Below are 25,404 nucleotides of genomic sequence, written 5' to 3' on the forward strand. Positions count from 1 at the left end.
AACTGGTCAAGTGTCTGAGAATTTTACAGACAACAGTGGCATCCCTCTGGGCAGTCTTCGATAAGGAGCGACCTTGTTGCTCCGAATTCAAACCCACCAACCTTGTATTCTCTAACACTCAGCCTGAGCCTGAATTAAGAGGGTAGTCGCCCCACGTGACGGACAGGATTCAAATGGGTGGACAAGAATGTAGGTATCCGACCAGTAAATTGGGCCACATAGGATAGTCAAGGGAATTGGGTAAACTCTGTGGAAGGGAATTCAGTGCAAACCAGACTCCTACCCCGGCTGATTCACACACACCCGTGACAAACTCTAGTGAGGGAATTAGACATTGCCAGCTGTGCTGAATGGGAGGAAACCCGTAGAAGTTATTTAAATGAGAAGTCTCCCAAATGGGATAGCCGATGTCGGATCTGGGATCCAAGGGCAAAGTTTGTTGGAACCACACCCATAAAGAGGTGGTTGGACGGGATTCCAAACTAATTCAGCAGGGGCATGGGAACCTGGATTGTAGTTTTGGGGTGCGAGAGATTGAGAGTAGAGAGGTCAGGAGCACAGATTTGACTTTGTAGGAGGGCGGCAGTGTTCAGGTCGGTGGTTTGAAATGTGTCTATTTCAATGCCAGGAGTATACGAAATAAGGTAGGGGAACTGGCAGCATGGGTTGGTACCTGGGACTTTGATGTGGCCATTTCAGAGACATGGATAGAGCAGGGACAGGAATGGTTGTTGCAGGTTCCGGGGTTTAGGTGCTTTAGTAAGGTCAGAGAAGGGGGCAAAAGAGGGGGAGGTGTGGCGCTGCTAGTCAAGGACAGTATTACGGTGGCAGAAAGGATGCTAGATGGGGACTCTTCTTCCGAGGTAGTATGGGCTGAGGTTAGAAACAGGAAAGGAGAGGTCACACTGCTGGGAGTTTTCTATAGGCCACCTAATAGTTCTAGAGATGTAGAGGAAAGGATGGCGAAGATGATTCTGGAAAAGAGCGAAAGTAACAGGGTAGTTGTTATGGGAGACTTTAACTTTCCTAATATTGACTGGAAAAGATATAGTTCGAGTACATTGGATGGGTCGTTCTTTGTACAATGTGTGCAGGAGGGTTTTCTGACACAATATGTTGACAGGCCAACAAGAGGTGAGGCCACTTTGGATTTGGTTTTGGGTAATGAACCAGGCCAGGTGTTAGATCTGGAGGTAGGTGAACACTTTGGAGACAGTGACCACAATTCGGTGACCTTTACATTAGTGATGGAAAGGGATAAGAATACCCCGCAGGGCAAGAGCTAGAGCTGGGGGAAGGGCAATTATGATGCCATTAGACATCACTTAGGATGTGTAGGTTGGAGAAGTAGGCTGCAAGGGTTGGGCACACTGGATATGTGGAGCTTGTTCAAGGAACAGCTATTGAGTGTTCTTGATCAGTACGTACCAGTCAGACAGGGAGGAAAGGGTAGAGCGAGGGAACCGTGGTTTACCAAAGAAGTGGAATCTCTTGTTAAGAGGAAAAAGGAGGCCTATGTGAAGATGAGGCGTGAAGTCTCAGTTGGGGCCCCTGATAGTTACAGGGAAGCGAGGAAGGATCTAAAGAGAGAGCTAAGACGAGCAAGGAGGGGACATGAGAAGTCTTTGGCAGGTAGGATCAAGGAAAACCCAAAAGCTTTCTATAGGTATGTCAGGAATAAAAGAATGACTAGGGTAAGAGTAGGGCCAGTCAAGGACAGTGGTGGGAAGTTGTGTGTGGAGGCTGAGGAGATAAGCGAGATACTAAATGAATACTTTTCGTCAGTATTCACTCAGGAAAAAGATAATATTGTGGAGGAGAATGCTGAGACCCAGGCTATTAGAATAGATGGCATTGAGGCGCGTAGGGAAGAAGTGTTGGCAATTCTGGACAAGGTGAAAATAGATAAGTCCCCGGGGCCTGATGGGATTTATCCGAGGATTCTCTGGGAAGCCAGGGAAGAGATTGCTGAGCCTTTGGCTTTGATTTTTAGGTCATCATTGGCTACAGGAATAGTGCCAGAGGACTGGAGGATAGCAAATGTGGTCCCTTTGTTCAAGAAGGGGAGTAGAGATAACCCCGGTAACTATAGGCCGGTGAGCCTAACATCTGTGGTGGGTAAAGTCTTGGAGAGGATTATAAAAGATACGATTTATAATCATCTAGATAGGAATAATATGATTAGGGATAGTCAGCATGGTTTTGTGAAGGGTAGGTCATGCCTCACAAACCTTATCGAGTTCTTTGAGAAGGTGACTGAACAGGTGGACGAGGGTAAAGCAGTTGATGTGGTGTATATGGATTTCAGTAAAGCGTTTGATAAGGTTCCCCACGGTCGGCTATTGCAGAAAATACGGAGGCTGGGGATTGAGGGTGATTTAGAGATGTGGATCAGAAATTGGCTAGTTGAAAGAAGACAGAGAGTGGTGGTTGGTGGGAAATGTTCAGAATGGAGTTCAGTTACGAGTGGCGTACCACAAGGATCTGTTCTGGGGCCGTTGCTGTTTGTCATTTTTATAAATGACCTAGAGGAGGGCGCAGAAGGATGGGTAAGTAAATTTGCAGACGACACTAAAGTCGGTGGAGTTGTAGACAGTGCGGAAGGATGTTGCAGGTTACAGAGGGACATAGATAAGCTGCAGAGCTGGGCTGAGAGGTGGCAAATGGAGTTTAATGTGGAGAAGTGTGAGGTGATTCACTTTGGAAAGAATAACAGGAATGCGGAATATTTGGCTAGTGGTAAAATTCTTGGTAGTGTGGATGAGCAGAGGGATCTCGGTGTCCATGTACATAGATCCCTGAAAGTTGCCACCCAGGTTGATAGGGTTGTGAAGAAGGCCTATGGTGTGATGGCCTTTATTGGTAGAGGGATTGAGTTCCGGAGCCATGAGGTCATGTTGCAGTTGTACAAAACTCTAGTACGGCCGCATTTGGAGTATTGCGTACAGTTCTGGTCACCTCATTGTAGGAAGGACGTGGAAGCTTTGGAACGGGTGCAGAGGAGATTTACCAGGATGTTGCCTGGTATGGAGGGAAAATCTTATGAGGAAAGGCTAATGGACTTGAGGTTGTTTTCGTTAGAGAGAAGAAGGTTAAGAGGTGACCTAATAGAGGCATACAAAATGATCAGAGGGTTAGATAGGGTGGACAGCGAGAGCCTTCTCCCGCGGATGGAGGTGGCTAGCACGAGGGGACATAGCCTTAAATTGAGGGGTAATAGATATAGGACAGAGGTCAGAGGTGGGTTATTTACGCAAAGAGTGGTGAGGCCGTGGAATGCCCTACCTGCAACAGTAGTGAACTCGCCAACATTGAGGGCATTTAAAAGTTTATTGGATAAGCATATGGATGATAAGGGCATAGTGTAGGTTAGATGGCCTTTAGTTTTTTTTCCATGTCGGTGCAACATTGAGGGCCGAAGGGCCTGTACTGCGCTCTATCGTTCTATAAGTACAAAGAACAAAGAAAATTACAGCACAGGAACAGGCCCTTCGGCCCTCCCAGCCTGCGCCGATCCAGATCCTTTATCTAAACCTGTCTTCTATTTTCCAAGGTCTACTTCCCTCTGTTCCCCGCCCGTTCATATACCTGTCTAGATGCATCTTAAATGATGCTATCGTGCCCGCCTCTACCACCTCCGCTGGTAAAACATTCCAGGCACCCACCACCCTCTGCGTAAAAAACTTTCCACGCACATCTCCCTTAAACCTTCCCCCTCTCACCTTGAAATCGTGACCCCTTGTAACTGACACCCCCACTCTTGGGAAAAGCTTGTTGCTGTACACCCTGTCCATACCTCTCATAATTTTGTAGACCTCAATCAGGTCCCCCCTCAACCTCCGTCTTTCCAACGAAAACAATCCTAATCCACTCAACCTTTCTTCATAGCTAGCACCCTCCATACCAGGCAACATCCTGGTGAACCTCCTCTGCACCCTCTCCAAGGCATCCACATCTTTCTGGTAATGTGGCGACCAGAACTGCACGCAGTATTCCAAATGTGGACGAACCAAAGTCCTATACAACTGTAACATGACCTGCCAACTTTTGTACTCAATACCCCGTCCGATGAAGGCAAGCATGCTGTATGCCTTCTTGACCACTCTATCAACCTGCGTTGCCACCTTCAGGGTACAATGGACCTGAACTCCCATATCTCTCTGCACATCAATTTTCCCCAAGACCCTTCCATTGACCATATAGTCCGCTCTTGAATTTGATCTTCCAAAATGCATCACCCGCATTTGCCTGGATTGAACTCCATCTGCCATTTCTCTGCCCAACTCTCTAATCTATCTATATTTTGTTGTATTCTCTGACAGTCCGCCTCGCTATCTTCAACTCCACCAATCTTAGTATACATAGACATAGAACAGTACAGCACAGAACAGGCCCTTCGGCCCTCAATGTTGTGCCGAGCCATGATCACCCTACTCAAACCCACGTATCCACCCTATACCCGTAACCCAACAACCCCCCCCTTAACCTTACTTTTATTAGGACACTACGGGCAATTTAGCATGGCCAATCCACCTAACCCGCACATCTTTGGACTGTGGGAGGAAACCGGAGCACCCGGAGGAAACCTACGCACACAGGGGGAGGACGTGCAGACTCCACACAGACAGTGACCCAGCCGGGAATCGAACCTGGGACCCTGGAGCTGTGAAGCATTTATGCTAACCACCATGCTACTCTGCTGCCCGTATCATCTGCAAACTTGCTAATCAGACCACCTATACCTTCCTCCAGGTCATTTATGCAGATCACAAACAACATGGTCCGAGCTCGGATCCCTGTGGAACACCACTAGTCACCCTTCTCCATTTTGAGACACTCCCTTCCACCACTACTCTCTGTCTCCTGTTGCCCAGCCAGTTCTTTATCCATCTAGCTAGTACACCCTGAACCCCATACGACTTCACTTTTTCCATCAACCTGCCATGGGAAACTTTATCAAACGCCTTACTAAAGTCCATGTATATGACATCTACAGCCCTTCCCTCATCAATTAACTTTGTCACTTCGTCACTTTGTCAGGTGAATGTGATCGCTAGTTGTTTAGAGCAGCTCCGTGGAAGAAAGGCAGAGATTTTTAAAATCAAACAAGAATTAGATGATGCTACACTGCGCATAGAAAAACTGAAAACTCTAGTGGGAATGAGAGAGGAAAGGAACCAGGCCAGTCAATTGCATACAAGCCAGTTTCAGGCCAAGTGCAAGAATGGAGGCATAGACTATTTTCTAAATGGGGAAATGCTTAGGAAATTAGAAGCATAAAAGACACTTGGGAGTCCTTGTACAAGATTTTCTTGAGGTTAACTTGCAAGTTCAGTCGACAGTTAGGTAGGCAAATGCAATGTTAGCATTCATGTCGAGAGGGCTAGAATACAGGAGCAGGGATGTACTTCTGAGGCTGTATAAGGCTCTGGTCAGACCCCATTTGGAGTATTGTGAGCAGTTTTGGGCCCCGTATTCAAGGAAGATTGTACTGGCCTTGGAAAGAGGAGGTTCACAAGAATGATTCTTGGACTAAAGAGCTTGTCGTATAAGGAACAGTTGAGGATTCTGGGTCTGTACTCATTGTAGTTTAGAAGGATGAGGGGGGGATTTTATTGAAAACTACAAGATACTGCAAGGCTTGGATGGAGTAGATGGGGAGAGGGTGTTTCCACTTATAGAAAAAACCAGAAGCAGAGGACGCAAACTCAGACTAAAGGGACGATCCTTTAAAACAGAGATGAGGAGGAATTTCTTCAGCCAGAAGGTGGTGAATCTGTGGAACTCTTTGCCGCAGAAGGCTGTGGAGGCCAATTCACTGAGTGTCTTTAAGACAGAGATAGAGAGGCTCTTGATTAATAAGGGAATCAGGGGTTATGGGGAGAAGGCAGGAGAATGCGGATGAGAAAAATATCAGCAATGAATGAATGGCAGAGCAGACTAGATGGGCCGAGTGGCCTAATTCTGCTCCTACGTCTTATGGGTCTTAAATGGGTTAGCTGATGGGGAAAAGATCAAACTCAGATCAAATACGCTCTGTCCTGCCCGATCCCCAAAATGTAGCCAGAGGGGCGCTAGAAGAAATGAAACCGCAGTATTAACCGCCGTGGATATGATAGGGGGGATCCAGTGAACGGCCTAATTAAGTGTAGACAGAGGAAAGGGGAACAGTCGACAGCAGAGGCCAGTTGCCTGTGGACATAAGTCATGGCGGTTAACCGAGCCTAATTGGTTGAGCACCATCGATCCACGTAGATCGAAATGCTCCTCTCACATGCCACCGAAGGGAGTCGGAAGGCATGAGAGAATTTTGACCCGGCCGATAACACTCACCATGTGGCATGGGTGATCAGGAGAATGACCCGCGCCTGGAGAGGGAGTCAACAATACCAAACCCACAAAGGCCGAGAAAATGAACCCACATCCCGGCATGGTGGAACGAGGGGGGAATACGAATAGGGGACATAATTAGAGAGGGAACCCACCTCAATACTCTCCTCCCAATCATAGAACATAGAACGATACAGTGCAGTACAGGCCCTTCGGCCCACGATGTTGCACCGACATGGGAAGTCAAAAACTAAAGGCCATCTAACCTACACTATACCATTATCATCCATATGCTTATCCAATAAACTTTTAAATGCCCTCAATGTTGGCGAGTTCACTACTGTTGCAGGTAGGGCATTCCACGGCCTCACCACTCTTTGCGTAAAAAACCTACCTCTGACGTCTGTCCTATATCTATTACCCCTCAATTTAAGGCTATGTCCCCTCGTGCTAGCCACCTCCATCCGCGGGAGAAGGCTCTCACTGTCCACCCTATCTAACCCTCTGATCATTTTGTATGCCTCTATTAAGTCACCTCTTAACCTTCTTCTCTCTAACGAAAACAACCTCAAGTCCATCAGCCTTTCCTCATAAGATTTTCCCTCCATACCAGGCAACATCCTGGTAAATCTCCTCTGCACCCGTTCCAAAGCTTCCACGTCCTTCCTATAATGAGGCGACCAGAACTGTACGCAATACTCCAAATGCGGCCGTACTAGAGTTTTGCACAGCTGCAACATGACCTCATGGCTCCGGAACTCAATCCCTCTACCAATAAAGGCCAACACACCATAGGCCTTCTTCACAACCCTATCAACCTGGGTGGCAACTTTCAGGGATCTATGTACATGGACACCGAGATCCCTCTGCTCATCCACACTGCTAAGAATCTTACCATTAGCCAAATATTCCGCATTCCTGTTATTCTTTCCAAAGTGAATCACCTCACACTTCTCTACATTAAACTCCATTTGCCACCTCTCAGCCCAGCTCTGCAGCTTATCTATGTCGCTCTGTAACCTGCAACATCCTTCCACACTGTCTACAACTCCACCGACTTTAGTGTCGTCTGCAAATTTACTCACCCAACCTTCTGCGCCCTCCTCTAGGTCATTTATAAAAATGACAAACAGCAACGGCCCCAGAACAGATCCTTGTGGTACGCCACTCGTAACTGAACTCCATTCTGAACATTTGCCATCAACTACCACTCTCTGTCTTCTTTCAACTAGCCAATGTCTGATCCACATCTCTAAATCACCCTCAATCCCCAGCCTCCGTATTTTCTGCAATAGATGACCGTGGGGAACCTTATCAAACGCTTTACTGAAATCCATATACACCACATCAACTGCTCTACCCTCGTAGGGGCTGGTTTAGCTCACTGAGCTAAATCGCTGGCTTTTAAAGCAGACCAAGCAGGCCAGCAGCACGGTTCGATTCCCGTACCAGCCTCCCCGGACAGGCGCCGGAATGTGGCGACTAGGGGCTTTTCACAGTAACTTCATTGAAGCCTACTCGTGACAATAAGCGATTTTCATTTCATTTCGTCTACCTGTTCAGTCACCTTCTAATCCCAGAAACAAAGACCAGCCCAGAGCAGACTCAGTATATTCACCTACGCAGAGGCGGTGCTGCAATTGCAGCCAGACAGGTCACTTTGTTAGAAAGCTTAGGGCACCCCGCCAACAGCCGCAAATACATCCATGATAGCTGGACCAAAGGCCCTGACCCATACCAAGGAGACACCTGACCGACAGGCCACGATAACCCCCCATAGATGAACCAGGAAACCCATTCTGCCTGTATCCCCAACTGGACACCGAACCAAGCGCATGACATTGCCAGGCCTCACCGAATTGGGTATGTAATGGAAAGTGGGATAGTGTAAGAGACCCCTGGAACAAGGCGAGGTAGGAGGCCACCCCCACCCCCCTGGAGTTCCTGTGGGACACAGGAGGATGCTGCACTATCCTCAATTCATCCCGTGACCTGGGTAACACATGGCGTACCCAGAAATAGGTCATGTTAAGTGGCTTCACAGGCCACAGGCAGGAAGGGTCAGAGACGGACCCATTAAAATTCAGGTTGGGAGACATTGTGCGCTACCACCCTGCCATCCTTATCAACATCCACCCTGAAGCAGAACACATCCTGGGGTCTGGCCTCATGTAAAGGTGCAATCTCTCATTTGATTAATGGCCCAAACAAATGAAGCACCGATAGCGGTAGCCACAGGGAACTATGTAGACAGAATCTCCACCATCGTGGAGTTATGGATTAAACCCGCCGATATGACCAAAGACCCAGGGAATAATAGCAAAGCATACACAAGCCACAAACATGACTGTGGCCAGGTGACAGGGGAAGTAATTTTGGAAGGCCCCTATCCAAAACCCCAAAGACAGTACGGTTTCCCTAAGCAAGCTAAGGGGGAGGTGGCCAAAGTAATTAATGGTTTATTGCACCCCATTGCTTCCATCAATAATTCCCTGATTTGGCCGATAAGAAAACTGGACAGTGTACCTACAACGCATGGACTACAGACGCTCAAGGATGCAGCTGACCCCACTTTCTGAAAGGCAATTAGGGATAGGCAATATAATCTGACACTCATACAAAGACATGAACAAGGAATAGTAGGCCATTTGGCCCCTCGAGCCATTTAATAAGATCATGGCTAATCTGATAACCTCAAATCTGCAGCCCATATACCCCCATAACCTATCAACCCCTTGCTTTCAAAGAATCTATCCATAGCTGTCTTAAAAAAATTAAAAGACTCTGTTTCCACCACCTTTTCAGGAAGGGAGTTCCAAAGTCGCCACTCCAGAGGATACAGGAACTCCTGCAGTGAAGTCCTGGAGCTGAGACGATTGACCTTCAACAACCACAACCATCTTCCTTTGTGCCAGGTTTGACTCTAAACAGCAGAGGGTTTCCCCCTGATTCTGACTGACTCCAGTTTAGCTAGGGCTCCTTGATGTCAAGGGCAGTCACTCTCACCTCACCTCTGACATTCAGCTCTTTTGTTATATACTTCTTGTTTATTCTGCCTGCCGCAATGGACACATTTTCCCACAATACTCCATTTTCCAGATCTTTTAGTAGCCTCATGTCCTCTTAACAACTTACTTTCCTAACCATCTTTACTTCACCAGCAAATCTGGCAACCATTTAACCCATCTCTTCATCCAAGTCATTTATGCAAGTTGTAAACAAATAGAATAGTTAATGCTCGAATGTTAAAACTTATGTGGCATCGCCCTAACTGACACCCTTTTCTCATTACAATTGGAATATTTTCTATACAAAGGACTCTAAAACAAATACCATCTACCCAGTTTGTGGGTTGGCTACCTTGCAAGATTTGAACTCACCAGTATTTTGAAAATAGGAACCCAATTAAAAAAAACATTGTACAGTATCAATTGGTCTCACCCAAACACATGCTGTCATTGGAGACTAGTATATCATTTTTACTTTACCTCATTATCCTTCAGCATGATTCGTCCTTCTTCCACATTTCCAATGCGGATCACAATATCAGTGATGCGAAAGTGAAAATCTGGATGATCAGCAATGTCATAAACACTAATATCCTCCTCATGTCCCAGCATCTGCAGTTTCAAACAAAATTTGTTTGAGCAAATTGAACTTAAGTACCCTTTCCCCGCCCCAGTTTCAGTAAGTGCCTCTCCCAGATTGCTCATCCGCCTGTTACCAGCATGAAGCATCCTCCGGATGTTACTGTACTGCCAATCACAGCCAGGAGGAGGGATGCTCCTGACAGATGCTACTCTGCATGTTCTGGCACATGGTTGGTCTTTTACAGGATGGTGTTATGTCCAGTTCCCAGCATTACCGTTTAGTTCAATTGATACATCAATTTACAGCCTCAGAATACCGGACCAATTTGCAGTGAATAATGAATCAATCTGTCTGCAATCTTGCCTTGAATATTAAACCGACTTCCTTTATACCTTAGTATAGAGAGAAACTGGACAATAATAATAATTTGTCAAAAGTCGGCTTCAATAAAGTTACTGTGAAAAGCCCCTGGTTGCCACAATCCGGCGCCTGTTCAGGGAGGCCGGTACGGGAATTGAAACCACGCTGCTGGCCTTGTTCTATATTACAAGCCAGCCATTTAGTCCACTGTGCTAAACCAGCCCAAGTGGCAAAAGGTGTAGTAAATAAGCAGAGTGTTTGACGGAGCAATGTAAATAGCTTTTTACTCAATCAATGCTCTAATTGGGAATACATTATATTTTATTAGAGGGAGAGATTAAATCTATTATTTTTTTGTTTTAATTTGTTCATGAAACGCAGATTTCGCTGGCTAGACTAGTATTTATTGCCCATCCCTAATTGTCCTTGTAGTGGTGAGCCGCATTCTTAAACTGCTGGAGGCCATGTGTTGTACACCCAAGTGCTGTTAGGAAGGCAATTCCAGAATTTTGACCCAGCGACAGTGAAGGAAGGCTTGGAGGGGAACTTCCAGGTGGTGGTGCTCCCATGCATCTGCTCCTCTTGCCCTTCTATGTGGTACAGGTCGCAGGTTTGGAAGATGCTGTTGAAGGAGCCCTGGCAAGTTTCTGCAGTGCATCTTGTAGATGGTGCACATGGCTGCACGTAGTCAGTGGTGGAGGGAGTGGACATTGAAGGTGATGGATGGGATGCCAATCAAGTGGGTTGCTTTGTCCTGGATGGTGCCAGCTTGGCTGTTTTTGAAGCTACACTCATCCAGGCAAGTGGAGAGTATTCCCTCACACTCCCCAACTTGTGCCTTATAGATAGTGGACAGGTTTCGGGCGAGTTACTCGCCACAGTGTAATCACAGTATTTGAATGGCTGGTCCAGTTCAGTTTGTAGTCAATGATAATTCCCCCAGATACTGATTCAGTGACATTAATGCCATTGAATGTCATGGGGAGATGGTTAGATTCTCTCCAGTTGGAATTGGTAATTGTCTGGCACTTGTGACACAATGTCACTTTCCACCTATCAGCCCAAGCCTGAATATCATTCTAGATCATTCTACATACGGACACAGACTGCTCCAGTAATTGAGGAGTTGTGCATGGTGATCATTGCACAGTCAACAGCAAACATTCCCACTTCTAGCCTGATGATGGAGAGAAGGTCACTGAGGAACTCCTGAAGCAATGCCCTGGGATTGGGATGAATGCTCAACAACTACAACCATTTTCCGTTGTGCCAAGTACGAACCCAACCAGTGAAGCATTTTCTCCGATTCAGTTTTGCTGCCATACTCAGTCAAATGTTGCCTTGATGTCAAGGACGGTCATTCTCTCCTCATCTCAGGTTCAGCTCTTTTGTCCATGTTTGGAACAAGGCTGCAATGAGGTCAGGAGCTGTGTAGCCCTGGCGGAACCCAAACTGAGCATGAGGACTTCAGAAATAAGAGTCGACCAATCAGCCCTTCCAGCCTGCTCCAACAGTCAATGGCTAATCTTTTACTTCAACACCATTTTGCTGCACTATCCCCATATTCCTTGAAGTTTTAAGATGCAGGTTATTGCAGTGAAAATACACTTTGATATCACTGTTAACGACCCCTTCTATCACTGGGTCTTCCACTCGGCACTTCTGATTGAAGATGGTTGAGATAGAGATAGAGAAATACAGCACAGAACAGGCCCTTCGGCCCACGATGTTGTGCCGAACTTTTGTCCTAGGTTAATCATAGAATTTTGGACACTTAAGGGCAATTTATCATGACCAATCCACCCAACCTGCACATCTTTGGGCTGTGGGAGGAAATCAGAGCACCCGGAGGAAACCCACGCATACACGGGGAGGATGTGCAGACTCCACACAGACAGTGACCCAAGTCGAAATCGAAGTTGGGACCTTGGAGCTGTGAAGCAATTGTGCTATCCACAATGCTACCGTGCTGCCTTTAAGAAGAAATTAATCTACACTCCATTATTCTACCCTAATCCATGTACCTATCCAATAGCCGCTTGAAGGTCCCTAACGTTTCCGACTCAACTACTTCCACAGGCAGTGCATTCCATCACTACTCTCTGGGTAAAGAACCTACCTCTGACATCCCCCCTATATCTTCCACCATTTACCTTAAATTTATGTCCCCTTGTAATGGTTTGTTCCACCCAGGGAAAAAGTCTCTGACTGTCTTCTCTATCTATTCCCCTGATCATCTTACAAACCTCTATCAAGTCGCCCCTCATCCTTCTCCGTTCTAATGAGAAAAGGCCTAGCACCCTCAACCTTTCCTCGTAAGACCTACTCTCCATTCCAGGCAACATCCTGGTAAATCTCCTTTGCACCCTTTCCAAAGCTTCCACATCCTTCCTAAAATGAGGTGACCACTGCACACAGTACTCCAAATCTGGCCTGACCAAGGTTTTGTACAGATGCATCATCCCTCTGCTAACGAACGCTAGCACACCATAGGCCTTCTTCACAGCTCTATCCACTTGAGTGGCAACTTTCAAAGATCTATGAACATAGACCCCAAGATCTCTCTGCTCGTCCACATTGCCAAGAACCCTACCGTTAACCCTGTATTCCACATTCATATTTGTCCTTCCAAAATGGACAACCTCACGCTTGTCAGGGTTACACTCCATCTGCCACTTCTCAGCCCAGCTCTGCATCCTATCTATGTCTCTTTGAAGCCGACAACAGCCCTCCTCACTATCCACAACTCCACCAATCTTCGTATCATCTGCAAATTTACTGACCCACCCTTCAACTCCCTCACCCAAGTCGTTAATGAAAATCACAAACAGCAGAGGACCCAGAACTGATCCCAGGCTGAATATTTGCCATCCACCACCACTCTGTCTTCTATCGGTTAGCCAGTTCGTTATCCAACTGGCCAAATTTCCCACTATCCCATGCCTCCTTACTTTCTGCATAAGCCTACCATGGGGAACCTTATCAAATGCCTTACTAAAATCCATGTACACTACATCCACTGCTTTACCTTCATCCACATGCTTGGTCACCTCCTCAAAGAAGTCAATAAGACTTGTAAGGCAAGACCTACCCCTCACAAATCCGTGCTGACTATCCCTAATCAAGCAGCGTCTTTCCAGATGCTCAGAAATCCTATCCCTCAGTACCCTTACCATTACTTTGCCTACCACCGAAGTAAGACTAACTGGCCTGTAATTCCCAGGGTTATCCCTATTCCCTTTTTTGAACAGGGGCATGACATTCGCCACTCTCCAATCCTCTGGTACCACCCCTGTTGACAGCGAGGACGAAAAGATCATTGCCAACGGCTCTGCAATTTCATTTCTTGCTTCCCATAGAATCCTTGGATATATCCCGTCAGGACCGGGGGACTTGTCTATCCTCAAGTTTTTCAAAATGCCCAACACATCTTCCTTCCTAACAAGTATCTCCTCGAGCTTACCAGTCTGTTTGACACTGTCCTCTCCAACAATATGGCCCCTCTCGTTTGTAAATACTGAAGAAAAATACTTGTTCAAGACCTCTCCTATCTCTTCAGACTCAACACACAATCTCCCACTACTGTCCTTGATCGGACCTACCCTCGCTCTAGTCATTCTCATATTTCTCACATATGTGTAAAAGGCCTTGGGGTTTTCCTTGATCCTATCCGCCAAAGATTTTTCATGCCCTCTCTTAGCTCTCCTAATCCCTTTCTTCAGTTCCCTCCTGGCTATCTTGTATCCCTCCAGCACCCTGTCTGAACCTTGTTTCCTCGGCCTTATACAAGTCTCCTTCTTCCTCTCAACAAGACATTCAACCTCTCGTCAACCATGGTTCCCTCACTCGACCATCTCTTCCCTGCCTGACAGGGACATACATATCAAAAACACGCAGTACCTGTTCCTTGAACAAGTTCCACATTTCACTTGTGTCCTTCCCTGACAGCCTATGTTCCCAACTTATGCACTTCAATTCTTGTCTGACAGCATTGTATTTACCCTTCCCCCAATTGTAAACCTTGCCCTGTTGCACGCACCTATCCCTCTCTATTACTAAAGTGAAAGTCACAGAATTGTGGCAAATGCTTCAGTCTATCTAGTCTTTTGCACTGATGCGCTAGGCTCCCCCATCAGTGAGAATGGAAATGTTACTGCCTGGTTTCGAAAGGCCATGAGAGGGTCCAGAGTCAATGCTGAGGACTCAGAGGGCAAATGCCTCCCCATCGTATGCCACCATGCCTCTACCTCTAGTGGGTCTGTCCTGCTGGTGGGAAAGGACATTCCTAGGGATGGCGATGCTGTGTCATGATCTGTAAGGTATGATTCTGAGAGTATGACTATGGCAGGCTGTCGCTATACTAGTCTATGGGACAGCTCTCCTAATTTTGGCACAAGCCCCAGATGCTAGTACGGATGACTTTGCTAGGTGTTTGCCATTGTAGTTTCTGGTGCCTCGGTCAAGGTCTGGTGGTCATCTGGTTTCTTTCCTTTTAGACTTTGTAGCGGTTTGATACAACTGAGTGGTTTGCTCGGTTGTTTCAGGAGGAATTTAAGGGTCAACCACATTGCTGTGGGTCTGGAGTCACATGTAACTTTGGCAGATTAGAGGACTGAAGGGCCATAATGAATCAGATGGATTTTTATAATAATGGTTTACTGAGACTAGCCTTTAAATATTTATTAATTTAACAGATATACCAGATATTAATACCACTGCCCCCCTCTCTCTCTCCGCGCCCCCCACCCCCCCCTCCCCCACCCCTCCAACACAAGTTAAAATAATAGGAGCAAAGCAAATATAGAAAACTATTTTGATTCTCCAGGACAAAATCCCATAGGTCTCTTTCTGAACAGCATGCTACAGCAATCCCATGCTACAGAACTTACGGAAAGATAGCAGCACAGTGGTAATGTCATTGAGAGGTCCAGCTACTAATCTGGGGTCTTGGGATGTTCAAATCCTACCATGGCAACTGCTGGCATTTAAATTTAATTAATAAAATCTGGAATTGAAAGCCAGTCTCAGTAACAATGACCTTGAAACTATCAATTGTTTAAAAACCCATCTGGTTCCTTTAGGGAAAGAATGATGAGATGTAATGGTGGAACTGTAATGATGAGATGTAATGGTGGAACTGTAATGATGAGATGTAATGGTGGAACTGTAATGATGAGATGTAATGGTGCAACTGTAATGATGAGATGTAATGGTGGAACTGTAATGATGAGATGTAATGGTGGAACTGTAATGGTGAGATGTAATGGTGGAACTGTAATGATGAGATGTAATGGTGGAACTGTAATGATGAGATGTAATGGTGGAACTGTAATGATGAGATGTAATGGTGGAACTGTAATGATGAGATGTAATGGTGGAACTGTAATGATGAGATGTAATGGTGGAACTGTAATGGTGAGATGTAATGGTGGAACTGTAATGATGAGATGTAATGGTGGAACTGTAGAAAAAGCTGGTTAGACTACAGCTGGAATCAATTGTATGGGGGAATATGCTGCAGCTTATTTTATTCTGAAAACATTCTTCCCTCCTTTCAGTTCTGACAAAGTGTCTATGACTCGAAATGTTAACTCTGTTTCTCTCCTGATAGATGCTGGTAGACCGGCTGAGTTTATCCAGCATCCTCTGTTCTTGTTCAGATTCCATTATCCGCAGTATTTTGCTTCTGTAAAAGGTAACTGGATCTGCATCCAAAGTGCTGGAACCTGCAAGGGCTACTGACCAGGTGCTGGAAAATGGGGTTAAAGCGACTAGTTTATTTTTTTTCTCTTTTTTGGCAGGTGCAGATGATAGACCAAAGGGCCTTTTTTTTTAAAAAACTGTAACTTCTCTACTGTATGATGGAAATCTGCCATCCTTACCTGCTCTGGCCTACAAGTATCCCCAGACGCACAGCACTGTGGTTGGCCCTTAACTTAATGGCCCCCTGAAATGGCTAAGCAAGCCATTAATTTTCAGGGGCAATAAGGGATGGACAAATACTGGCCTTTACAGCAAAGCTCACATCCCATGAAGGAACAGAAAATTCCAAGCTCCATTATGAAATTATTGTCTTACAAGGAAGGAGGTTTTTTCTATTTTCTTGTTTTTCTGTCCAGAGTTATCAAGGTATCAATAAATGCTATACCTATCTGCAATATCCATTCTGACTATATGGAGTTCTAAAAGTATCTGCATCCTCAGATCTTAAATTTTATAGGTATCTTAATAGTTATTCAATGTCCAAAGCGGAGAACAAGTGAGAAAACGTGCAGAGTTTTGACGTCGGTACTTGACAAGTTCCTCACCTCAATCTCAGTGCCATTTGCCTTTGGTTTGAACCACTTCACTGAGCACGTCCGCCCAATGTGGTCAACAGACTGTACAACTCCATAAACACCGACTTCCTGAGGACCTTGAGCTTAGAGGAAAGAGTAAGTTAATGCAAAACAGAAAAATCAAAAATAGCACAGCAGCAAGTGAAATTGTTTTATTTTTAAGTCTGTATTATGAATAAAATTCAACTCGAACATCAGAGGTAATTTTCTATTTTTTTTCCATGGGATATTACTTATTACTCCAACTTCTTTTTTTTCCAATTAAGGGGCAAAATAGCGTGGCCAATTCACCCATGGTGCACATCTTTTTGGGTTGTAGGGTAAGATCCACGCAGACATAGGGAGAACGTGCAAACTCCACACGGAGAGTGACCCGGGACGGAATCGAACCCGGGTCCTCAGCATTATGAGGCAGCGGTGCTAGCCACTGCGCCACCCACACTTACTCCAACTTCTAAATAGCAGATCCAATATTTAGAATAGGCCAACTGCATTTAAAAGTAATTCACAGCAAGACAGAGCGTTTTATCACACTCTCACAATCTCGAACAACGATGAGTCAGAGTACAGGAGGGAGATGGAGAACCTAGTGGCATGGTGCAATGACAACAATCTCTCCCTCAGCGTCAGGAAAACTAAAGAGCTGGTCATTGACTTCAGGAAGAGAAGTATCGTACACACCCGTCAGCATCAACGGGGCCAAGGTGGAGATGGTTAACAGTTTCAAATTCCTAGGTGAGCACATCACCAACAATCTGTCCTGTTCCACCAACGATCAAGAAAGCACAACAGCGCCTATACCTCCTCAAGAACTAAGGAAATTCAGCATGTCCTATTTGACTCTTGCCAATTTTTATGGATGCACCATAGAAAGCATCCTATCTGGCTGCATCACAGCCTGGTATGGCAACTGCTCGGCCCAAGACCTGATATCTAGAAATAAAACTATTTCCACCTTAAGTATATTTAGTGACTTGATCTACACAGCCTTACGTGGTCGAGAATTCCACAGGTTCACTGCAAACTAAAAAAGAAACTTCATAGAATCCCGACAGTGCAGAAGGAGGCCATTTGGCCCATCAAGTCTGCACCAACCCTCAAAAGCATTTTACCTTTTTCCTTAACCTAATCTACACATCCCTGGACAGTAAGGGGCAATTGATCATGCCCAATTCACCTAACCTGTACATCTTTGGACTGTGGGAGGAAACCAGATCACCCGGGGAGTACATAAAAACTTCACAGTCACCCAAAGCCGGAATTGAACCCGGGTTCCTGGCACATGAAGCAGCAGTGCTAACCACTGTGCCACCATGCCATTCCTCATCTCCTTCTCATTTCAGTCCTAAATTACTAACCCTACATCCTGAGACTGTGACCCCTTGTTCTAGACCACCCTAGCCAGGGGAAACATCAGCCCTGCATCCCCAGCTGTCAGAATTTTATGTTTCAAAGAAATCCCCTCTCATTTTCCGAAACTCCAGTGAACACAGGCCCAGTCGACCCAATTTCTCTTCATACAACAATCCTGTAGTCCCAAGAATCATTCTGGTGAAGTTCAAAAGTAGAGAGAGTTGCTGCAATTGTATAGGGTGTTGGTGAGACCACATCTGGAGTATTGGGGCTGGTTTAGCACAGTGGGCTAAACAGCTGGCGTGTAATGCAGAACAAGGCCAGCAGCGCGGGTTCAATTCCCGTACCGGCCTCCCCAAACAGGCGCCGGAAGGTGGGCACTAGAGGCTTTTCACAGTACTGCATTGAAGCTTACTTGTGACAATAAGCAATTCTTATTATTATTATTGTGACCCAAGAAAAAATGCTGGAAAATCTCAGCAGATCTGGCAGCATCTGTAGGGAGAGAAAAGAGCTGATGTTTCGATCCAGATGACCCTTTGTCAAAGCCTTTGTCTGGAGTATTGTGTCCAGTTTTGGTCTCCTTATTTGAGGAAGGACCTGGTGGCATTGGAAGCAGTTCAGAAAAGGTTCACCAGATTGCTTCCAGGGATCAAAGGGTTGACGTGTAAGGACAGATTAAACAGTTTGGGCTTATACTCACTGGAATTTAGAAGGATGAGGGGGGATCTGATCGAGGTATATGAAATACTAAAAGGGATTGATAAGTAAATGTAGACCAAATGTTCCCCATTGTAGGGCAATCTGGAATGAGAGGTCACAGATATAGGTTGAGAGGCGGTAGATTTAGAACCGAGATGTGAAGGAACTACTTCTCGCAGAGGATGGTGAATTTGTGGAACTCGTTGCCCCATAGTGCGGTGGAATCAGAGTCATTAAATGATTTCAAGAAGGAGATTGATATATTTCTGATTTAGAAACGGGTAAAGGAATCTGGGGAACAAGTAGGGAGGCGAATTTGAGACCAGGAATAGATCAGCTACGATCTGATTGGATGGCAGAGCAGGCTCGAGGGGCTGAATTGCCGACTTCTGCTCCTAATTCCAATGAACCTTCATTGTACTCCCTCCATGGCAAGTATATCCATTCTTATGCAAGTAGACTTAAACTGTATACAATACTCCAGGTCTGGTCTCACCAAGGCTGCAGGAAGACATCCTTGCTACTGTACTCAAATCTTCTTGCAAAATGAAAGCAAACATATTATTTCCCTTCCTAACTGTTTACTGTACCTACATGTTTGCTTTCAATGACTGGTGTACAAAGGTACCTGGGTCCCTTTGCCCATCAACATTTCCCAATCTATCGCCATTTAAATAATATTTTGCCATTCTATTTTGCCGACCAAAGTGCATAGCTTCACGTTTATCCACGTTATACCGCATCTACCATGTTCCCACTCACTCAATTTGTTTAAATTACCTCAAAGCCTCTTTACATCCTCCTCACCACTCACACTTCCACCTAATTGTGTCATCTGCAATTGGAAAATTGGACTGATCTGATCTCTTCACTACTGAGTAGTACTACACTCATGTATGCCTCACCCAATGCCTGGGTCTATGTAGTTACATTGTGTATTTTATGTTTGCCCTATTATGTATTTTCTTTTCGCGTACGGAAGGATCTGTTTGAGCTGCACGCAGAACAATCCTTTTCACTATACCTTGGTACACGTGACAATAAAACCAATCCAATCCAATCTAATGACAGGGCCAAAAAATTAAGCCCTTTGGTTTATACTGGTTTAGCATAGCTTCTTGGTTTTAACCTGAGAACATGAAAGGGAGGCAAAGAAAAAAAATGAAAAGAACAATGCGGGATTATGGAGGAGTAACTGAGAAAAAGGAATTAACTCAATAATAATAATCTTTACTGTTGTCACAAGTAGGCTTACATTAACACTACAATGAAGTTACTGTGAAAATACCTTAGGCGCCTGCTCGGGTACACGGAAGGAGAATTCAGAATGTCCAATTTACTCAACAAGCACGTCTTTCGGGATTTGTGGGAGGAAACCCACGCAGACACAGGGAGAGCACGCAGACTCTGCACAGATAGTGACCCAAGCCGGCAATCGAACCTGGGACTCTGGCGCTATGAAGCAACAGTGCTAACCACTGTGCTACTGTACCGCCCCATTTTGATGACACACAATCAATGACACATCAGGATGGCACTCCTTTTCCATTTCCAAAGCATTCTCTGAAACTTTACATTCCTCCACCTTTCTTGAAGGTTGTAATTTGCTAGAATATAGTTCCCTGGGCAATATCACCACATCCAAATGTCGGTTAAGCCAAGCGAACAAAGACCCAGCAGAACAACAATCAGCAACAGGAGGATAGACAGTAACTAATTGTCACACTTCAAATCCCAACCAGAGATGAATAAAATTAGCAGACATCAGGAACTGAATCGCAAACCTTATTGATGTGCATGCCTCACTAGGATGGTGGTAACTTTGCACATTAGCTTAAAATGTATTGTTTCACCCAGCACAAGGCAAAGCTTAGGCTGACACTTTACCAATCACGAGATGGACTGGTCAAGTTGGTCATGGAAAGAACAAATAAGTATATCTTAATATTGCACATCTCATGAATCACTTCTGAAGTGTACTCATTTAGACTAGTGCAAACATATAAAAATGATTGGAAGCAAAGTCCAGCTGGTCCTTGAAAGCTACCCCATACCACAATGGTTAAGCACTCTAGCCTATCCCCTGGAAAGGTCCTTCCCGTCTGTTCCCGTTTATTCCCTTATTTCCCCTTTCTTTTATTGATCCATGGATGTTTAATGGACCTGTGACTTTTAAGGCAAAGCTGCCTCCATCTTTAATTCAAACTAGAACAACCATTAGCCTTTGCCATTTTAGGCTAACATCAGCCTGGATTGATTGATGTGGCTAGTAGGCAATAAATGGGCTTAAAAGGCTGTGCTCTTCCGGGTAACAGGTGGTGGTTGGACCTGTTCCAACTGAAATGGTTCAGAGGCCTAAAGAGCTTTCAGTTTCGCTTTGAACAGCTAAGGATGAAAACCTACCCTTCTTCTCCAGGAAAACCCAGCAAATTCTCAAAACAACCATCTCTCCAGAAAAGATGCAAGCAGAATCCAGAATCTGACAACTCGCTCCCTGCAGAAAAGGCTGATGTAAGCAGAGATCAGAATCGGATAACTCGCTCTGCAGAACAGGCTGGTGTGAAGCCAGGAACCTCTCCTGGAAAACCCACGGGTAAGATATTGCTAATTGCAAGGACGATCACTACAGGCTGTAAACCAGAGACTTTAATCCACACTCATACTGTGAAGAAAGTGAACTAAAGAACTCATCATCTGAAGCAAAGGACTCTATCTTTTCATCATAACCTTAATTTTTACCCCTTTCCACCCCTGTGTTTGTCTGTCTTGTGGGTAGAGGTTGGGGCAATTAAAGGGGGAGTCAAGTATTAACTTGTCATAAGGCAGTTGTGCTTATGTAATTTCATATTTGTTCTTGCTAAATACAGTAATTGTGCTTAAACTTACAAACCTGGTGACATTTCGTGTCTCCAAATGGAGAAGGGTGACTAGTGGTGTTCCACAGGGATCCGTTCTCGGACCACTGCTGTTTGTGATCTACATAAATGACCTGGAGGAAGGTATAGGTGGTCTGATTAGCAAGTTTGCAGATGATACTAAGATTGGTGGAGTTGCAGATAGCGAGGAGGACTGTCAGAGAATACAACAAAATATAGATAAATTGGAGAGTTGGGCAGAGAAATGGCAGATGGAGTTCAATCCAGGCAAATGCGAGGTGATGCATTTTGGAAGATCAAATTCAAGAGCGGACTATATGGTCAATGGAAGAGTCCTGGGGAAAATTGATGTAGAGAGAGATCTGGGAGTTCAGGTTCATTGTACCCTGAAGGTGGCAACGCAGGTTGATAGAGTGGTCAAGAAGGCATACAGCATGCTTGCCTTCATCGGACGGGGTATTGAGTACAAGAGTTGGCAGGTCATGTTACAGTTGTATAAGACTTTGGTTCGGCCACATTTGGAATACTGCGTGCAGTTCTGGTTGCCACATTACCAGAAGGAAGTGGATGCTTTGGAGAGGGTGCAGAGGAGGTTCACCAGGATGTTGCCTGGTATGGAGGGTGGTAGCTATGAAGAAAGGTTGAGTAGATTAGGATTGTTTTCGTTGGAAAGACGGAGGTTGAGGGGGACCTGATTGAGGTCTACAAAATTATGAGAGGTATGGGCAGGTTGGATAGCAACAAGCTTTTCCCAAGAGTGGGGGTGTCAGTTACAAGGGGTCACGATTTCAAGGTGAGGGGGGGAAAGTTTAAGAGAGATGTGCGTGGAAAGTTTTTTACGCAGAGGGTGGTGGGTGCCTGGAACGCTTTACCAGCGGAGGTGGTAGAGGTGGGCACGATAGCATCATTTAAGAGGCATCTAGACAGGTATATGAACGGGCGGGAACAGAGGGAAGTAGACCTTGGAAAATTGGAGACAGGTTTAGATAAAGGATCTGGAACGGCGCAGGCTGGGAGGGCCAAAGGGCCTGTTCCTGTGCTGTAATTTTCTTTGTTCTTTGTTCTCTTTGCAATTCTTGGACAGCCAAGGGCAAAATATTTCAGGTATTTGTAAGAATTCATTTGCTGTGACTCCACGACGAGTGGGGCTGGAATTGACCAGGTGTTGTAACACCCCTTATATTCACTGTCACCTAATCTCTTGGGCGAGGCAAAATAGAACAAAAACGTTCATTGGACAAAGAATACTTTTAAAACTCCATTTTGACTTTTTCAATTCTGGAGTGAGGCTGAAAACCACACCTAACTGAGGAGTAAGTTCTACGACAGCCAAATAGACAGCTATTTGGTACCGAAGATGACTTTTCTGTCCATATCTTCTCATAATTTGTAAGAATGAGCTGAAATAAAATTTCCTCACACTTACCACGTTTATCCAGCACAAAGTCTCCAGGACAGAACTCATTATTATCTACGTGGTGAACTGGCAGCAAGTCATTGGATCGAATATTTTTCTCTACTGTACCATCCTGCCACATCACATCCACACTGGTGCTGGTTTTCAGGATCTCCACAGCAATTCTAAGAAAGGACTGAAAATTAGAGTTTGGAATGGACAGATTCTCAAATTTACACAATGGCAGTAGAGTTAACGGGAACCCTAAGAATGAGAGCGAGAGGCTGACAACAGCAGGTTCTGATACGTTGATCTTGGTCACCATGTACATGGGAAGACTGAAAGCAGCAAATTTATAATAAAGCCCAGAAGTGATCCATAAATGAAGAGTAAGGAGCTGCTCAGCGAGGCTGTTAGAACAAGAACTGCATTTTATTTGCTAGGTTATGTTGAAACAACTTCATGACAACTACAAACTTAGTGAAGGATGCTCGACCACACAGCAGCTTGATAAGGTACAGCATCAAGATGCAGAGCTCACTACAAAGAACAAAACAGCACAGGAACTGGCCCTTCGGCCCTCCAAGCCTGTACTGGTCATGGTACCAAATTTTGCCAAAACCCTCAGCACTTCCTTGTGCCGTATCCCTACCCATCCGATCCATGTGTTTGTCAAGATGCCTTTTGAACGCCGTTAATGTATCTGCTTCCACAACCTCCCCTGGCAACGCGTTCCAGGCACTCACCACCCTCTGTGTAAATAACCTGCCTCACACATCTCCTCTAAACTTTGCCCCACGGACCTTAAACCTATGCCCCCTGGTGGACCCCTCCACCCTGGGAAAGAGTGCCTACCCACCCCTCAACCTCCAGTCTTTCTAATGAAAACACTCAAGTCTATTCAGCCTCTCCACATAGCTAACACGCTCCAGACCAGGCAACATCCTGGTAAACCTCCCCTGCATCCTCTCGAAAGCCTCCACATCCTTCTGGTAATGTGGCGACCATTATTGTGCGCAATATTCCAAGTGCAGCCATACCAAGGTTCAATCCAACTGTAGCATGACTTGCCAGTTTTTATACTCGATGTCTCGTCCAATGAAGGCAAGCATTCCATCTGCTTACTTGACTACCTTGTCCACTTGTGTAGCCACCTTCAAAGATCTGTGGACCTGCACGCCCAGATCTTTCTGACTTTCTATATTCCTAAGAGATTTGCCATTTACGGCATATTTCTCCTCTATGTTAGACCTACCAAAATGCATTTCCTCACATTTGTCTGGATTAAACTTCATTTGCCATTTATATCTTCTGTAAGTTCTGGTTTGTTCCGACAATCCTCAACACTATCTGCTACTCCACCAACCTTGGCGTCATCCGCCAACTTACTAATCAGACTGGCTACATTTTCCTCCAAATCGTTTATGTATACTACAAACAACAGAGGCCCCAGCACAGATCCCTGTGGAACACCACTAGTCACAACCTTCCATTCAGAAAAACACCCTTCTACTGCTACTCCTTGCCTACTGTGACCGAGTTCTGTATCCACCTTACCACCTCACCTCTGATCCCGTGCGACTTCACCTTCTGTACCAGTCTGCCATGAGGCACCTTGTCAAAGGCTTTACTGAAGTCCATGTAAACAACATCCACCACCCTCTCCTCATCAATCATCTTTGTCACCTCCTCAATAAACTCGATCAAGTTAGTGAGGCACAACTACCTTGAGGGATCAGGCCAAGAGGATGTACAACCATGGCAGAGTTGGCGAAAAGTAGTGGGATTCTTGAATGAATGATCTTCCGTGGAGTGGCAATCACCCCCCGCCATCGTCCAACCATTCTCCACAATGAGCTTTTTGAAGTACAACCTCAGATTTACTTTGTAATTAAATTTGTAATACTACAGGGTGGGAATGATCATCTTCCCATGGTCCTTGCGGATTGAGCTCCCCAGACCCTGTATTAACCTTTGTATAAAAGGTCGGCCAGTAAAGCACCGACCAGAAGAGGAACCGGTAGGGATCTACTGGGCAGTGTACATATCGTGTTGTAAATAAAGTTATGTTTATTTTACTTGGTGTGGGCTCCCCGTGCCCTTATTAAACACTTTTGTTTTTTTTGACCATTTTGTCATCTTAATAATCCTCCTTTAAAGCTTTTCTAACCCTTAAATCATTTAGTATTTCTCCCGTTTTATCATCTGTAAACCCGAATACCACTCCCGCTAGCTCCATATCAAAATTATTAATTTATTTAAGTGATTTTCATTTGGATTATTTGGAACACCACTAACCAATTTCCAACCACTGGAAACCTCTCAAGACATTTCATTTGATCATAAAACCTGCTGAAATCTCACTCACTTTTTCAAAGAGAAAAGATTTGAGAGCTCCGAGAAGTAAAGATCTTGTGTTCCTGGTGATAGACTTTACAGCTCAGACTTGCTTGCGTTC

General features: G+C 45.2%; 1 protein-coding gene across 1 annotated transcript in view; it reads right to left on the reverse strand.

Moving 5' to 3' along the window:
• Positions 1-25,404, reverse strand: part of LOC119953524 ((E3-independent) E2 ubiquitin-conjugating enzyme UBE2O-like) — a 197,595-nt gene that overhangs the window by 29,917 nt on the left and 142,274 nt on the right. The window contains exons 11-13 of the mRNA XM_038777892.1: positions 22,977-23,131; positions 16,590-16,702; positions 9,819-9,950 (exon numbers count right to left, since the gene is read on the reverse strand). Coding sequence (XP_038633820.1) covers positions 9,819-9,950; positions 16,590-16,702; positions 22,977-23,131 — 400 coding nt within the window. The remainder of the gene's footprint in view (positions 1-9,818; positions 9,951-16,589; positions 16,703-22,976; positions 23,132-25,404) is intronic.

Source organism: Scyliorhinus canicula, chromosome 18 (assembly GCF_902713615.1).
Source record: "Scyliorhinus canicula chromosome 18, sScyCan1.1, whole genome shotgun sequence".
Lineage (NCBI taxonomy): Eukaryota > Metazoa > Chordata > Chondrichthyes > Carcharhiniformes > Scyliorhinidae > Scyliorhinus > Scyliorhinus canicula.